Genomic DNA, 19194 nt, shown 5'->3' on the forward strand with positions numbered 1-19194 from the left:
TCAGCCATTCGGGAGGGGCTCAGAGTAGAGCCGCTTCTCCTTCACATCGAGAGGAGTCAGTTGAGGTGGCTTGGGCATCTAGTCCGGATGCCTCCTGGACACCTCCCTAGTGAGGTGTTCTGGGCATGCCCAGCCGGGAAAAGGCCCCGGGGCAGACCTCGGACATACTGGAGGGATTATGTCTCACAGCTGGCCTCAGAACGCCTTGGTGTCCTCCCGGTGGAGCTGGAGGAGGTGGCCGGGGACCGGGAAGTCTTGGCTTCCCCACTGAGACTGCTGCCCCCCGCGAGCCGGACCCGGATAAGCGGAGGAAAATGGATGGATGGATGGGTATACACTACCGTTCAACATTTGGGATCACTTGAAAATTTCTGCCGCTTCATTGTTGATACTGACACTGGTGTTTGACCGGTACTATTTAGTGCAGCTGCCAGGTGACGACCTGTGAGGCATCTTTGTCTTAAACGACACACTCTCAGATATTTGTCTTCTTGCACAGTTGTGCATTGTTTTTCTGTCCTTGTTAGACCCAGTTTGTGCTGCTCTCTGAAGGGAGTAGTTAACAGCATGGTAGGAGAGATTTTAGTTTAGATTTTTAGATGGGTTTTCTAATAATCTATTAGCTTTATAAAATGATGAGCTTGGATTAGCAGCCATACCAGGAGGTTGATGCAGAGGACTGACAGTTGTTGAAAGTAGGCCTCTATGCAAAAATGTAGATCGTTCTTTGAAAATCATCTGATTAATTTTAATTGTTTGTAAAATGGATAAAAATGTGTTTTTCTTTGGAAAACAAAGAAATTTGCAAGTGATCCCAAAATTTTTGAGCGGTAGTGTACATTGGGAGGAGCCGATCTGGGCTACTCCATCCTCAACTTTATTGAAATGTGGAAAAAAATCGACCAAAATATGAGTTTTTCGTGGTAATATGCATTGAAAGGGAAGTCAGTGTGTCTCTGTTTATTTCACACCACACCAACAGAAGCAATGTGAGTAATTTACAGATACGATGAAAGCAGACGAGGCTGCCGGCGAGCTGTGATCCAACCCAACACTAACACACACACATATCCTCTTTATATGTAATCAACACACATATGGATGCTCTGTCAGGAGGTGAGAACACACTATTGGGTAAAAATTGGATAGTGTCACACCATGCAATTTGTTCTTTGGCACAGTGACCAAAAACAGTCCTTCCCCACTGAATGACTCTTATAGAGTGCTCTACTTTGTTTTCCTGTTTTTAGTCAAACCTAAACCACACAAGTATAAAACTACAGTACTTTGTGTCCAGGAGCGGGGGGAGAAACACCCATTCATGAGTGTAACACACATTGATGGAACATACTAGTAGAAAATTGTACTATAACCAATTAAATGCAGATAAAGCCAATTAAATAGATAACTTACTTATGGATTAATGAATTCACATGTGAAATTAATGAATTAATTCAATTGTGTTATATAATTAAAAAAAATGATGATCTAGTAGTCATCGCAGTTTTACTTCATGAGCAATGAATGAATTATTATTCATGAGCTTTATGCAACAAGAGTTAAATCAGTCCATTGGCCACTATGGAGGTGGTGGGCGGGATTAATGATCTGACTGGTTGAACTGCCATGTAAGCCACGTCCACCACACATACTACATTGGAGATTCATTGGTAACCGATGGCCCCCTACTGAAATGTATCATCATTGACTTTTTGTCCATTTTGCAAAGAGAGAGTTCTGATCAAAAAAGTCAAAATATTAAATGGAAAAAAGTAATTTTATGAGAATAATATTATGAGGAAAAATAACATCACTTTAGTAGCATTAAATTGAAATATTAAAGTTGTCACTGAGAATAATGCCAAATGGGATGTTACAATTATGAGACAAAAAAGTTGTTGGGGGTGAAGCAGAAATAGAAAAACAAGCCATCAGTTTTAAAAAAATTTGGAAAAACAAAAAACTAAATAAAGTTGCCATTTTTGGAAAAATAGTTCGGGGGGAAAGTTATAAAATTATTTGAAAAAAGTCAAAATATTATGGGAATAAAGTAATCATATTATGAGAAGAAAATGTACAGAGAGTATTTGAAAAATGTATAAAAAACAAAAAAGGGGAAAACTGTATCCTGATGTGACACATTATTTTCCCAACCTTGTATCAACCCAAGACACTAATTGACTGACTTAGCAGAGAGCCAGACATTTGCTCCACACACAAAAATGCCCATCGTTCCTCATCAACTGCTTCCATAGCCACCTGATACATCATTATTATTATTATTAAGACTTTCCAGTTTATGATAAATTGAGAATGGCTGTGTCTATACCAGGGGTGGGCAAACTTTTTGACTCGCGGGCCGCATTAATATGACAAAATTTACGGGGGGGCAGACTATATATTTTACACGTAACAGTCCACCTGGTATTATTGTATCTGTAAAATTGTCATGCAATCTGCTATTATTATTTATTATTTTATATTTATATTTAAATATTTTAAAAATAATAAAATATTATAATAATTACAATAAATTAAAATAATAATTATGTAAAATATACAAATATAACAATAATATTATATATAATTAATATAATAATTAGCATTGATATAATAATTATAATAATCATAATAGTTCTAATAATAATTATAATCATCTAATAATCTAATAATAATAATAATTATTATTATTATTATGTGCTTGTGTCCCTTTTTTCAGGAGCACTTTGTAAACAACAGACCATGTCAAAAAACAAAATTGATAAAACCATCAAAAGGTTGGCTCAGGCCATAATGCCATGTTGTATGTTGAGTTTAAATGAAATACTTTGGAAAGATTGGGTGGGCCGTATTCAAACACTTGGCGGGCCGGATGTGGCCCCCGGGCCGTAGTTTGCCCACCCCTGGTCTATACTGTATATGCAAGTGGCAAGTGTTCCAAGTAAATGTATCACCTACTATGATGCATTGCTGGAGTGGGATTGATAAGCAAGCTGCTTGGGTCTGGAGCTGTTTCCATGACAACCGGATATAGTAAAGCGGCGGATGTTGGGTGGGGGGGGGGACCCCACAACAAAACAAAACAAAAAAAACTTTCCCGCATTTAAATGAGTTACTGTACAATATGTGATGATGGCTGACATCAGCGCTGAGTGTCATTCCTTTGTCTCGCCGTCCTTGCAGACACCCCACAATTCACCACCCTCCCCTTGTGTGACATCACCCCAGCCTAAAGATGATCAGCATTCACAGCGTACGGCTCACACACAAACACACTGTGGAGGTGACTGAGCATGCTCCATGCCTGCATGATGATGCTATCACTGGCACAGTGGAACACAAGTGCTAATAACGGCTGCAGCAGCGTGAGCAAATACAACACATACTGTCATTGATGACATCAGCATAACCGTGCATCTATACAAGCTTATATGATGTATTTGTATGAGCTAACCCGTCTACTCCTGAAGCTCTGCACGCACCTACTGTGTAGCCTGTGACTAGCCCAATACTTTATTGACAAATACACCACATAGTGGTGCTGTTTATAAACTCCATGAGTCGAAACTTCCCACACAGTTTGGAATTTGGTACCTATTTTTCGGTAACCGACATACATACAAGTGCGTAATATTGGTTGAAAAACATGGCCGCCATCAAGCAAAACACCTTTGCAGGGTCACAAGTGGGACTTAGCAACTAAGAACATTTCTCTAATGATTATACGCGAGCATGCCTTTCAAAGCATTTAGACCACAACCCATAGGGGGCGCCACAAAGGTAATTTTCACTGTGCAAACAATAACAATTCATTCATTTTGTGCTGAAGCCTATCCCAGCTGTCTTAGGGTGAGAGGCGGGGTACAGCCTGGACTGGTCACCAGCCAATCACAGGGCACATATAGACAAACAACCATTCACACTCACATTCATACCTATGGACAATTTGGAGTCACCAATTAACCTCGCATGTTTTTGGAATGTGGGAGGAAACCGGAGTACCCGGAGAAAACCCACGCATGCACGGGGAGAACAAACTCCACACAGAGATGGCCGAGGGTAAGATTGAACTCGGGTCTCCTTGCTGTGAGGTCCGCGCGCTAACCACACGACCGCTGTGCAGCCCCAATAACAATTATTACTGCAGTTGCACAGGTTCGCAATATTGTATATAAAGTTACACAACACACTCATGCACAAAATGACACATGAGCAGATGTTTCATTCAATACACTGTACACCAAATAAGTTTTTTTCAAAAATGAAATTCCGCCCACAATGGGCACACGGTGTCATCTTCCGGCGAGCATCTTCTTTCGAACATTGTACAAACCAACAAAGGGGGCACATTCATGTAAATGATGCTTTAATAGGACTGAATTCCCTCAAATCGTGGCCTCAGCTCAAGTGGATGGGTGCAATCGAAGAAATAAAGACTGTAAGAGAGAAAATAAACAGTTGTCGCCACAAAAAACATTTCAACACTGTAGATTGAGCGTAGAAATGGTCTGGAAAGAACGCAGGAGAAAGAAGATCAACCCTTAAGTGAGTGATGGCGGTCATATTATAATGTATAATATTTCACCATATGTATTCCTCTCATATTTTATTTATTTATTAATTACATTATTATTCATGAAATTGTAAAATATTGATTTAGTTTTCCATATTATCATAATTTAACATTAATATTTATATAATATATTCATATACAGTAAAGTCTCGTTATATCGATATTCTCGGGAGTCGGAAAAAATACCGATATAACCGGACTATCCATATATCCGATCCTGCGCAGAACTGCATTAAAAGTGGGCAATAATGCACTCGACATTGTTCTATAGTATAGAACAATGTCGAGCAGCTTAAATCAATCTTTGCTTAAAGGGAAAGATCAACGGATTTTAACCAGCTTTCAGCCTTTTCGAGTTATTTTTTAATGTCTATTCGTGCGAACGACGCCAGAAAATAATTAACCTTAACTAAGTAATCATTTTAATTACCTTCCGGAAGTGACGCACCGGGTTCATCTCGCCCAATACAACAACAACATAACACACTGACTGCCATTGACACGCTACACACGACCGACCAACTTCACTTGCCATATGAGACTATGGCGTCTTCTGGGAATAGTTCGTCTTCTGAAGATGAATTTTTTCATCGAGGAACCATTCGGCCTTACCAATTTGAGCCAAACTTGACAGCAGAAGAAGTAGAAGCCAGGAGAAGAGCGGCTGAAGAGGCGGACAGAACAACCACAATGGCGGCCATACCAGCCGGCCGGGTTACCGGCGACTACTGGTGCACATGCCAGAAATGCCAAGCCATGCCGACAGAAGACGAATGTGTGTGCTGTCATGAAATCCAACAAGCACAAACAATAGTGGACCAATTCGACCCTGAGCCAACCGATGTGGAAGAAGACGACGAGCATCCAGGCTATGTACAGAAGTGTGTGACTGAGCACCCAGATTTCGTGGCTCACCTAAATGAAGCTGTGCTAGACACCTACTTCAGGAGCCACCAGTACAACTGGAGAAGATTTCCAAAGCCAAGAGGACCTAGAGGAACTCTAACAAATGCGTATGTATTTACAGAACTCTACCTCTTCGTGTAACTTGTTCAGGACACTCTGGATCAAACCAAGCATAGGTATGAGAAGTTTTAAGATCACTCACTCGTTACAAGTGACTTTTAAATGGAACAAGCAGGCAAGCAGGCATATTAGAAGTAAACTTGCATGCGATCGATCAACTGTGTAGCCCGCTGCAGGTAAGATCAGTGTGTTATGTTGTTGTTGTATTGGGCGAGATGAACCCAGTGCGTCACTTCCGGAAGGTAATTAAAATGATTACTTAGTTAAGGTTAATTATTTTCTGGCGTCGTTGGCACGAATATACCTTAAAAAACAACTCGAAAAGACTGAAAGCTGGTTAAAATCCGTTGGTCTTTCCCTTTAAGGATTTCAATACCAAAAAAGAACACGGCGAACGGCTGCTTCCAGTCAACTTTATTTTTCACACTTCCACCACCAGAGCGCAGCACACACACCGATTCCCGCACTTCCTGGTTCACAGGTCATGCTCAACCCACCCCACATAGCTGGCCAAACACATGCCACGAACGCCAGCATGTACATATGAAAAACAGTGATTATTGCAAGCGATAAAAAGATATCTGAATACAACACAATTAAATACATGTATTTGTACGCTTGTGTCTTCGTTGGAATAGGTGTGTATGCTATGTCAGTTGGTTCTTCTGTTGCAGGCATGTGTTTGGCCAGCTATGTGGGGCGGGTTGAGCAAAATAAAGTTGTGAAAAATGTGAAAAAATAAAGTTGACTGGAAGCAGCCGTTCGCCGTGTTCTTTTTTGGTATTGAAATCCTTAAGCAAAGATTGATTTAAGCTGCTTTTGTATTGATATAAGCAGACCAAATTGGCTGGCGGGAGATGAAAAGGGCGTCGTAGTAACAGGATTATCATAATAACCGGGTATCGTACTAACGGAACTAATTATATCATAAAAGACTAGAAATTTGCAGTGAAATGAAAATAGTATCGTAATAAGTAGTAATTTGTTATAACCGATATCGATATAACAAGACTTGACTGTATTGATATTTTAGTAATGAAAAATCGATAAATTAATGAAAATTTAAATTGATACAAATATTTTAAATAAAATGTATTTGTTCGCAGAGTAAACGCCATTCCCCCAATAAATGCCCAGCACTCTCTTCAGTTCACAACATGAGGGTGTAGCTTTTAAATGTTGTTTTGCTGATTCTTACCTTGTTGGATGCCATCTCGCTGACCGAGTGTCTGGTCTGCAGCGTCTCCAGCTGGTCCAGGCACCAGTCCAGCTCCTCCAGAGTCTCAGTGGCCAGTTTCTGGTAGGCCTCCTCTGCGGGGGCGAGACAGGACGGCAAGGGGTCAGTAAGGGCCCGCTTTAGGGGGCTAGCGGATGGCCGAGGCCCGTGGTTTCCCACCCCACGCACGGCTAAGCTGGGATACCCCGAGTAGAGACATGGGTGACTCTTCATGCTGGACGGGTGGTCCAGCTTTTAGCATGGGGGCCTGAGAGTAGGGCCTTGGGGGTCCACCGTATCCAAAAAACAAATCCTGCTTATGTCCTTTTATCGAATTGGATGGGTGGCAAAACGTCAGCCAGGATGATTACGGGTGTCCAGATGTTGGCAGCAGACAGCAAAGATTAGCCATAAGGAGGTGGCTCACTCACACCACTTCCTGTCTCCCTACAATGTCATTCATATGAGAAGTGTAATTCCAGTCGTGTAGCAGGACCAGTCTGCCTAGGGGGCCCATGTTGTCCGCCACATGAGGAGGGTGGATGAAGCCACACAAGATCCAGCCGGGGGCTCACAACCGCTTCGGATCCATGTTGAAGCATCCTGACATGACTAACAAACACAGCTGACACACACAATGCTAACCATAACGCATGATGCTTCAGTCGGCTCTCCTGTGTGCAAATACAACATCCAAGTGGGTAGATTCCTCTATGCTGCCATGGCTAAGGAGATGGAGGGGGTGGGCTGCTGTTGCTTCGGCGTCCCTGGTAGCCAAAACGTGCTGTACCTAAAGGCTGAGAGGACTGCACTAGAGATGGGGGGGGAAGGTGACAACACATGGACTGGATTATAAGCGGAGGAGGAGCTCCTTACTATATTAGAGTGTGTATGCACATGTATGTGTGACCAGCATGCTAATGCACAGAGAGGTCAACAATTAATATGGCGGCAGAGATAAGAGCGTGTTTCGGTCCAACTCTGCTGTTGAAGACAAATTGATACCTTGTTTAGGAAAGCATCTTTTTGAAGGAAAACTGCAATTTTTGGGGATTTTTTTTTTTTCATTCCAAAGACAAAATTCTAATTTTATTGTCGGGACATGTAGCCTTCTCAGTACATTGCAATGTCATGCTTGGTGTTAGCATACTAGCATTCTGAGGTATTTTCATGGGCAGACACACATACAGTATAAAAAAGCACTATCATGCTCATGCTAGCATGCTAACATTAACATTACTACTATGTTAACATTAGCATATCATGTTTTCACAGTCACTATTATTTTACCTGGCAATATTATTTTTATAATATTATTTTTATTATTTTTATATTTCTAATATTATAAAATTTACAATATATTATAATACAATACAATACATCTACATCTCTTTTAATTTTCATAGGTAGACACTTTAACACTTAGCACTATTATGCTAAGTCTTAGCATGCTAACATTAGCATTAACGTTATCGTTGTGGTTAGAATTGTTATGATGAAGAACTACATAACTGGTTCCGGTAATGCTTAAAGTGACCAAAATATGGGAAAATAAGGTCAGTATTACATGTTATCATGAAAGTATCTGTTACTACTGCATACAGCATGTATATAAAACAATAAAACCTTGTCTGATGTTTATAGAGGTGATTTAATAGTGGGCTTGCTAGGCGGAATAGGTCTGTCCCATTACGTGCATTAATCAACAAACGCTATATTCCTACACATGACGAGCAATGGAGAGGGAACATGCAAGATGTCTGCAGAGCGATACTGTCACCTGCTGGTGTTTTATGGGTATTGTGATGACAAGCGGCATAGAAAATGGATGGATGGATGATTCATTTAATTGCTTATATTGTGCTGAGCATCCTGGGGCTTTCCTTTGTGCCAATAAATTCCACTCCATGTTCTATGGTTATCATCACACTTTACTCACAACACAAAACATCCGGAAAATGTGACTTCTACTCCAAATTTTACCATTTTGTACACCAAGTGACAGCTTTAATGACATATAATGTGGTTGTTTAGGACGACGGTGTCACTGCAGGCACAAATGGAGTCAGAAAGATGAGCAGTCATCATTCAAAAGCTCCTATGTCACTACCCATTGTCAGAAAAATCCCCCTTCTCCTGTTTCTTTGGCAATTCCCCCTTTCTCTCCCACCCTGAACATCCTCCCTCTCCTGCTCTTTGCCCTCCCTGGTTGGGTGTCAGCGACGGGGGTCCTACTCTCTCTGACAGCAACTACACTGACGTCAATGACATTCTTCTCATGCTTAGTGGGACATCAGACACCGGCCGCTTGGAGAGGCCACTCTGCTTGCTGCACAGACACAGCGGCTGCAGACAAACTATGTGGCGGAGCGGCCACATGGCGAAGTGGGACTGCGAGAAAGGAGGAGAGCGGACGATGGACAAATGTATTGAGACGTCAATCGTGGGTTGTGTTAGGCCTTTTAGTTCATCGGTCTTCTTAGCAAGACGCTGTGGTGCTTGCAATGATATGGGAACACTAGCAAACCCCATAAATGCATGCTTGGATGAGCTTGGTGGAAAAGAGCCCTATATACAATACAATATACACGCATTCAAAAATGCTGACGTAGCATTCTATGCTAGTCACTAGGTGTCAGTAATGCTACCATAATGTCAGGTGAGACACTACGCTACTGTTGTGGCCGTAATCCACGGCAATGAATCCCAACGCCACTTCCTGTCCGCCACTCACTAGCCTCCCCATGGAAACAAATTTATAGCAACACACACTAACATGAGTCTGATTTGTGTCTTAAATGGTTTATTTACTCTTATTGAGTATAATATATTGGGTAATACAAGTGTACAGGTGACTATAGGGTTGTTATTTCAAGTCTTGAGTTATCTAATGATGTTAAAAAACACAACAAAGGTTGTAAACATGTTTTCTATGCTCTGATTACAAAAATATTACATTTATCAATAAGGAATCCGACTTAGCGGAAATTCACTGATCACAATTGGGTCCGGAACCAATTAACCATGACAAACAATTATTGTATTAGTGTGAAATTACTGTATAAGTAAAAACATGTACATCAAAAAAATATCTTTATAGAATTAAAACACTATACTATATTTAGTGTTTCCAAACCAACCAAAATAATAAACAAAATATAACTAATACATAGTACATAACACAATATGTTATTAAAAAATAAAGCATAGGCTAAAAATGGACCTAACTGCAACACAGGAAAGCATATGGCTGCAAAGTACTATAAGCAGTACAATTAATTACTGATTAAACATAAACAAGTGTTACTGATCGGCTACAAACGTGCCTTCCTGCTCCTTCTCCATTACACATTACTTTTTTATTTTTTTTCTAGCTTTATGACACAGTGCTTAAGTCCTCATGGCGCCACTTAGAAATGCTACAATGTGACTGAAAGTATCGTCTGTATAGTTAATAAAGGTTTTATGATGGCGGCAGTATTTCTTTACTACTATTCTGGAAGCAGAGAGGGAGTCACCTCCCTGGAGCGAGCCTTCGCATTACAAATCATCAATACTCTCAAACAATCACGACCATGACTCATAGCTGTCACCAATTTACGGCAGGGTCTTTAATGGCTGGGAACCAGGACGATTGGCCTTCTAAATATAGAAGCAGCAGGTCATTGATCACATTGTAAGTAGTGTATACTGTCTCCATCCCATTCATAAATGCGGATGGCATTTGTTCCAGGTTACATCACAGCTTAGCCCCCGTCAAGGACAAGTTTGAGCTCAACTACGAGAAAAGAACTCACGTAATGTTGACATACATAATTGGGTGTACCTGTAAAGGTGGTCTTGGTGATGGGTGGTGGATTGCACATGGGTGATCTCCTAAGGTGGGGAAACAAATATACATGTGACATTTACTCTCATACAGCCTGCAATCAATTCCTTTCAAATTAGGGATGTCCGAAATTGGCTTATTTGCCCAAAACCGATATGCCGATATTGTCCAACTCTCAATTTCCGATACCAATTTATGTAACATGACATATCTCCTGTGGTGGAATGAACACATACACATTTATTTTTATATAGTTTTTTGTGATCGGGAAAAAAATCCCATACAGATATCAACTGATATTGCCTTATTATGCTGATATCGGACATCCCTGCTTTGAATGATGTTGCACGGTGACACTACAACGACACCCCTGTCCAACGTGAGGCCCGGGGGCCATTTTATTTAACAAGAAAACTTTTAAAAATGAAAAATTGGAAAAAAACAGCAGTAATTTTTGAAGAATTTAGTCAACATATTCAGTGAAAACAGTTGTTTTCTAATTAGAAAAGATTATTTATAGTATTTAGTATTTTAGTCGTAGTAAAAAAAAATTTTAAGAAAAAAAAGTATAAAAATAATAATAACACTGTAATTTTCGGAGAATAAAGTGAAAATACGAATAGAAAAAAGTAATATTCTAGGGAGAAAAAAGTTGACATTTCACAAGCAATAAATTGCAAAATCATGAGGAAAAATAATTTATTCATAAGAAAGAAACAATAGAAAAGTTTTGGGGGAAATTATAGCTGCAGAGAAAGTTAGGATGTTACGACAAACAAATAAATGAAATCATAATTACAGAAGAAAATGTACAAGTAAGTTGAAATAGTTGGATTAAAAAAATGATAGTTGGAAATACAAAAAGACTTTTTAAAAAAATCTGTAATTTCTCAGAATAAAGTGAAAATATAGAAAGAAAAATTCTAATGAGAAAAAAATGACAAACATTAACTTGTAATATTATGAGAAAAAATAATTTATTCATCAGAAACAAAACGAAACAAAATAAAGTTGTAATTTTTGGAAAAACTGTTAGGGGGAAAAGTTATATTAAAAGTTATATTATGTGACTATTGTCATGTTACAACAAAAACAAAATTTAGGAAGATTATTTAAGAAGAAAGTTTAAATATTTGAAAAAACAACAGCAAAAATGGTGAAAAAAGTTCATACTAACAATTTTCTTTGTCACTTATATCACAAAACTGATGCTTTACAAAATATCAATGTGGCCCCTGCATCCTACGTGGTCTAAAAGTAAGAGAGGACACCTTTTAGAGATATTGTGGCTGCAGTACCGTTTATCAACAGCAGAGGGCGGATAAAAGTAAAAGAGGTGACAGGAGTGCTTTTTGCAAACGTACTTATTATTAGATGCTCTGTCTTGCTGCAGGTTAGTTAATGCACCAAAGTTGTTCCGTACAGTTCTCAAGCTGGCAAGGACCTGGAAGGCAACACACAGAATATTTGATTGTAATTCATTTTTAAAAGATATGCAAAATACATGCATGTACAAGCAGTGCATCAAAATGTGTATTTTCACCTGTGCAAATGGCGTTACAATCATGTCATCACCATGGCTGGAAAACACAAAAGCAGAGCATTTAAAGCAAAAATATACAGTGGCTTTACCCTGCAAAAACACCTTTACGAACTACAGTATGTTGATGATGGGGAGAATAAGATTAAGATATTGCACAGTGAATGAAGTGTGGAATAACTATACTGAATATAAAAACAAAGTATTGCACAGATGTACATAGCGGTGTAGAAGTCTATTGGTAGCAGTGCTGGTTGTACAGTCTGTCAGCTGCAGAAAGAAAGGACCTGCGATATCGCTCCTTCACACACTTGGGGTGAAGCAGTCTATCGCTGAAGGAGCTCTCCAGTGCTGCCAAAGTGCCCTGCAGGGGGTGGGAGTCGTTCTCCAACATGGATAACAGCTTACCCCACATCCTTCTCTCTCCCACCACCTCCACTGGGTCAAGGGGGCAACCCAGGGCAGAGCTGGCCTTCTTAATGATCTTGCACAGTGATCTTATCCAGCTGAAATGCTGCTTCCTCAGCAGACTACTCCTTGGAAAATGGCTGACGCCACAACAGAGTCATAAAACGTCTTAAGGAGTGCCCCCTTGCACTCCAAAAAACCTCAGTCTCCTGAGCAGATAGAGTCTGCTCAGACACTTCTTGTAAAGTGCGTTTGTGTGATGAGTCCAGTTCATAGCAATCAACTTCATTTTCATCTTCATTTTTACTAGAAAATGCTATTGGTTTCCATGATTTCAAAGGCTTAAGAGCTATATTTTAATAACAATTAAAATAATCACAATATAATACATGACATATAATTAGATAGAAATATGTAGATTAGATCATGACAACATGTAGAGTGATTAAACTGCAAAAATTGCTCTTAACTGCTGTATTATTGTTATAATGTATAATAAGCATATGGTTATTTGTCAAGGGCAGCGATCACATGATGTGATAAAGGTCATTGCGTTGGGGTGAGGGTGTGACGATACCAGATGATTGGAATGCACTCAGTCATGATGACGTGTTGACGTGACACCAAGCAGCCGAGGCCTGACGTCACAGTGCATCACTATCTCGAGCCATGTTTCACCACGGCGACCACGCAATAAGATAATCATCTCACACAAGGTAGAGGATTATCAGCTTCCACGCATGAAGATTTCCTCTTCCTTAATATCATTCATGGATTCTGGGAAAGGAAAACTCAACGGGATGGAAGGTCAGAGAGGACGTTACTCACTCTGGTCACTGTCAAGGTATTTTAACCACAGAGATGTGAGTCAACATTTGATCAGGTGACAGGTTGTCATCCTGTCAGCTTGTCCTTTTTTTGTCCTATGTTAGAATGTTAAGATCACACTGAAGTAAAATGACAAATTCGATTCATAATCACACCAGATAATGTTTTGAATTGCAATTTGTCAACATTATTGTCATAAAATGATGTATTGTAAAATTGTAACAATCCATCCAGTGCTTTCTTATTGTTTTTGGTGCCGTACCGACCCCTTAAGCAAGTGTGTAGCTATGGATGTTCATTTTGTTACGTTCTTGCTCCATTGTTTACGCTCGAGAGCACCCCTCCGCTACATGGAGCGATCAGAGATTCCCGCAGGGATACGGAGGAGGAGGGGGGGCTGCATATTGGGAGTGAACTGCGAAAAAGACAGTATTAAAGTTGCAGTATAAAGATGGCATCAGCCATGTTTACCACGGTCATAGAGGAATGCGAGGTGGGAGCGCTAACGGCACTAAAATGTCTTCATCTTTAATAGTAATTTTCATCTTTAATTACAAATATTTGACCCAAGCAACATTCTTGTCATACTACGATAATTCCATCGTAAAAACTCTCACAATATCAGGTGAAAATTGCAAAACATGAATTATAATCTTTAAAAAATAATTTTGTACTAATAATAAATGTGACATGAAAAATAATCAGACTTTATTTTGATAATATAAATAATTCATGCATTTTTAATCATAATAATGGGACATTATAACTTTAACTTAATCACTATAATTCCATTTCCCCAGTGCGGCCCTAATACTGCAATCATCCTTAATGATGATTATATGACTGCAGAGTACAAATCAGCAGTCAGGATGATGTCGTGTATAAGGTTACTGCAGGTCATTCATATGTTTTTCCTCTGTCTTCCCTTTCAGCCAATATTTCCCTTTCCTGTAGGACTGCTTCATGTAACTGGATAGCACCAATCATGAGAGAGCACACTATGAACATATGGACGGGGGGGGAATATAATCAATAATAACAATAATATCTCTCTAACAGCATCAGTCAAAATTGAGCCCTATTTTCTTTGAAAAGGATCAACCTTTGCCACTTAAAGGATGATTTAAGGCCCTCCTGTGTGTATAAGAATAAAAGAGACGTCACGCAGAGAGCTGCAGCTCATGCACACTTCCCTCTGGAGCCAAAAGCGGCCTACGTGGGGGCTTTAAAACCTGCTCTGATGAACAAAAAATAAAGGTCTATAATAATAGTTTCAGCACAAGAGGGAAAAATAAAAAGGTTCTATAGGGAACTCACATGTCGCTGGCGATGGAGGAGTTTCTGGACATAGACTTGGGTGAGAGGTCGTAGTCACTGTCAGAGCGGTACAGGAACGACTCCCTCCGCTGGCTGTGGACAAAATTGGCCTGCAGGATGAGGCCCGATCCTGGGCTGGCCATCGGGTCCAGCGGGCTGCGACCCGATGATGTTCCATTGTCCACGTCGAAACTGTAGATGAAGAAGAAGAAGTAGAAGAAGCAACGGTGGAACTAGAGTGACCTCCACCAAGGCTGAACACATGTCCACCTTCATGATGATACACTTTTTCCCAAGAGGACACTGAGCGCTAAGGGCAGCAAAGTGGAGTTGTTGAGTACAATACTCGCAAATGTAATTTGTCATTTCTAGCCTTGGTTGTATAGCTTCAAAATGGTTAGCATAAAGGTATACTGTGAATTAGAAAAATTATCAGTATGACCCAAAGTTTGTGATGGGAGTAAATGTACTCATTTCATTTGCATAGCGTGATTTACAGCGGGAGTAAAAAGTATCGTTATCTACAATGGTGTTACTCCGGCTATATTTACCTGGCATCGAATCAATACTGGAAACCTGCTTTTGCCAATGAAAACTACCCAAAATGAGTAGATCAGTAGAACCATATATATTGTATATACTGTAAAAAATGGATGCTATATGACTATACAATGAATAAACCACATTTCACGTTGTTGTAAACATCAATGTACACGACTGCAGCTGAGGTGGGACGTGTCCAAACAAGCAGCATGCTAGCTGCGTGTCTGATTACTGTATCATAGTAGTCCACTCGATTGAGTAGGAGGTGGGGTGCTGATCTAACAATACCACCAGCCAAATAATCCCCCCAGTGCAACAGCCCCATGAGCGCCTTAGTGTCCAGGGAGATGACTAACACCTGTGTCACGGGGGGATCTACTGCTGCAACCCATAATCCTGAGAGGGTAGGAGTGAGGGAATCCCGTAAGAGTTGTGACGTCACACTGTGCATCATTGTGCATCATCCCTAATCCACTGTGACGTACATAGCGTACTTTGTAATGTGTAACAATACAGCATGAACCCCCCCACCCCGCCCCCATGACAGCATGTCGATGCATGCATTCATAACTTTTACAACAGGAAGAGACCATCCTCGGACTGAGAGTGTATGAAAAGTATTGAGACATACCTCTTTTGCTTCCTGAAGGTGAATGTTGTGCAAAGTGTGGTTTTTATGAAAATAATAATAATAATAATAATTACGGCTCTGTAGCAAAAAAGCATTCCCACATTCTTCCATATTTTTCTGGGGAAAAAAAGTTGCTGATGTGTCCCAATACTTTTCTAGTAACGGTCGTCTCTTGCTACACTGTGGCTCAAACATTGCTCCCTCACTCTACTGCCTTTATTTCAAACATCATTTAATTAATAAATGATCACCGTTTCGTGGTTGACCCAATCTAATATTAGTCTGAAAAAATACATTGAGCAAAAAAAAAGCAAATTGAACATATTTCTTACCCAAAATTAAGCATTTTCTCAACAAAACTAAAAGTAAAGGTGATGTTAAATGTTCAGTTGTCCATTCATTCATGCATTCATTTTCTACCGCTTATCCTCATGAGGGTGGCAGGGGGTGCTGGAGCCTATTCCAGCTGTCTTCGGGCGAGAGGCGGGGTACATCCTGGACTGGTGGCTAGCCAATCACAGGGCACATATAGACAAACAACCATTCACACTCACATTCATACCTATGGACAATTTGGAGTCCAATTAACCTAGCATGTTTTTGGAATGTGGGAGGAAACCGGAGCACCCAGAGAAAACCCAGACATGCACGATGCAACATCAATGAACTGACACCCAGCTATCAGCAGCTTTGATAACCGAGAAAAGGGCGATCAAAGTGCCCTCTCTCTCACTGACAGGCACACAAGCCTCCCTATCACACACACAGACAGAGTTTAATGTTGTGACAGGACATTCATCCCAACATTTTCATTGTCTAGACCAGCCGAAACGTCCTCAAAAAGACAAATGTCCTCCCATACAGGTGAGGTTCCAAAGGTTGTGCCACATGCAAAACAGTGAAAGTGTTACAAGTGAACACTGACAACACACCCTCACATTGACCTCACAGCCCACGTAGTTTATGTGTGTGTGTCTTTTAGTGGTACAGAACACGTCCTCTCAGGGAATGTCTTGGTGAGGTATTACACCATCTCCGATCACACCGTCACACGATGAAAGGTTTTATTTTCTTCTCTTGACATAAAAGCTCTCCCCAGAAAGTATAACCATTCCCCTAAAAGGAGCGACTTAATCATCCGGGAAGGAAATATTTGAGGAGTGCAGATATCCAATCATCTGTGGAACATCACATCTGTCTCCATCGCTTCTGTGAAGACAGTAACATGTCTCATGTCCAAAGATGGAAGATCTGGTTGCAAGAGGCATAATAACGAAGAGAGAACAGACGCCCTGAGGTTTCCCACACCAGTAAGGTTGCATGATAGAATTTCGTGACACTGAAACCGACACCTGCTGGTTTAAACACACACAAGAGTGAGATTAAAGGTGCCTGATTATGAAAAAATGACTTTTTAATGGTCTATCAGTAATATGTGTCCCTGTTTGTTTATGAGCACCTCATTTGTTTGCTTCACTTTTAAGAGCGGAGGCACTCGAACGTTATTCAGGATTGAAATGAATGCCTCCATCCTTACATATTTGTACTTCAGAGAGAATTAGCTGGAATTAGAAAATAAAAAAAGCGAAATACGGGCTTCACTACACATTTTAAAATAGCCAGGCCCAATTACAGTATTAGCTGTAATTAGAAAAAAACAAAAACAAACAAAAATGGGCTTCACTACACATTTTAAAATAGCCAGGGCCAATTACAGAATTAGCTGGAATTAGAAAATAAAAAAACAACAAAAATGGGCTTCGCTACACATTTTAAAATAGGCAGGCCCAATTACAGAATTAGCTGGAATTAGAAAATATATATATTTTTTAAAACGGGCTATGCTACACATTTTAAAATAGCCAGGCCCAATTACACCATGCTGGAGCTGTAAGTTTTTGTCGTCGCTTTGTTTTCCTTCATCTAATAGCCTCAACTAGCATGATGTTGTTTATAAAATGTGAGTGATGCTAGCACTGTAGCTCACATAGCTTGTGCTAGTGCAGTACAAACACAGCTCATTAGCATTAAACAACAGATGCACAAATCTTAATGTTCCGCTAAAAGTACTTTTACACAGTCTAAATTCCAGCATCAAGGCCAGATTGTTGCCAGCATGCTTCCTGGACTTCCAAGACCAGTTTAAAATACCGTAACCTTTCATACCGAAGTTACTTGTATTGGATGTCATTACGCTGTGCAAGCCATTAATCAACACAGCCATGGAGAGCTCAGGGTTACGTGGACACTTGACACAAAGCAGGAGGTCAAAGGTTATAAAAGAGGCTGTTTTCACACATCCTGTCTCTTATGAAAAGACACACTACTCGCTCGCTCACACACACAAAGTACATCATCATGCTGCCACGCTCCGTCTGGTTTGTCTTGTTCTGTCGATGGCCTGTTATTGTTGTTGTCTCGCTGCGTTAGCCCTGCTGTCAATGATGCATTCAGGGCGACTTTTCAGTCGTGACACAAAAAAGGTCACAGACTAAACCAGTTCTGCTGCTCCTCAACTAGGAATGACTTAGTTAATAGTCTCAAACCATTGCTGTTGAGCCGGGTGCGATCACAAACAGACAACAGATAAAGTCCAGATGAAAACACTTAAAGGCAAAGTCACGCATTCCCATTCTTCCACGCCTTATCACAGCATGCCATGACCCTGCTTTTTGAGATAGGGGTGTAGCGCTAACACCCGCAAAGCCCTGCAGTAGTCAACAAAAGCAATGTGAGAATAAAAGAACATGGCTAGCTCCTAAGATCAAAACGTGGTGAGATTTCTGGCTATAATAACAAAATAAATCACAACACTTTTTTTCATGGTTTGGCCGGTCCTGCCACTTGTACTCCAGAGCGACTTTTTTTCCACAGTGACAGCCGTGAGAGGGTTGTGTGCCAGTATCTGCTACTACAATCACTTTTGTAACACTGACGAGGGTTGTGTGCCAGTATCTGCTACTACAATCACTTTTTTAACACTGACAATTTACAATGTAAACATCAACTTATAAAGACAACTGAGCCCGTGTCCACACAAATACAGACATTTTACCAATATACAGACATTTTTTACTGCTTAAACTCACGAGGGTCGCGGGGGTGGCTGGAGCCTATTGGAGCTGTCTTCGGGCGAGAGGCGGGTTACACCCTGGACCCCAGCCAATCACAGGGCACATACAGACAAATAACCATTCACATTCACATTCATACCTACGAACAATTTGGAGTTCCCAATTAACCTAGCATGTTTTGGGAATGTGGAAGGAAACCGGATTTTCAC

At 40.4% G+C, this 19194-nt stretch overlaps 1 protein-coding gene across 6 annotated transcripts in view; it reads right to left on the reverse strand.

The window, feature by feature from the left end:
* Positions 1-19194, reverse strand: part of pde4d (phosphodiesterase 4D, cAMP-specific) — a 225966-nt gene that overhangs the window by 15417 nt on the left and 191355 nt on the right. For all 6 annotated transcript variants that reach the window (XM_058071076.2, XM_058071075.2, XM_058071077.2 and 3 more), the window contains 5 exons: positions 14738-14929; positions 12188-12224; positions 12009-12088; positions 10642-10691; positions 6798-6910 (listed from right to left, as the gene is read on the reverse strand). In XM_058071076.2, coding sequence (XP_057927059.2) covers positions 6798-6910; positions 10642-10691; positions 12009-12088; positions 12188-12224; positions 14738-14929 — 472 coding nt within the window. The remainder of the gene's footprint in view (positions 1-6797; positions 6911-10641; positions 10692-12008; positions 12089-12187; positions 12225-14737; positions 14930-19194) is intronic.

The sequence above is a fragment of the Doryrhamphus excisus genome, linkage group LG3 (assembly GCF_037039965.1).
Source record: "Doryrhamphus excisus strain RoL-2023G ecotype Guam linkage group LG3, RoL_Dexc_Guam_v1.1, whole genome shotgun sequence".
Classification (NCBI taxonomy): domain Eukaryota; kingdom Metazoa; phylum Chordata; class Actinopteri; order Syngnathiformes; family Syngnathidae; genus Doryrhamphus; species Doryrhamphus excisus.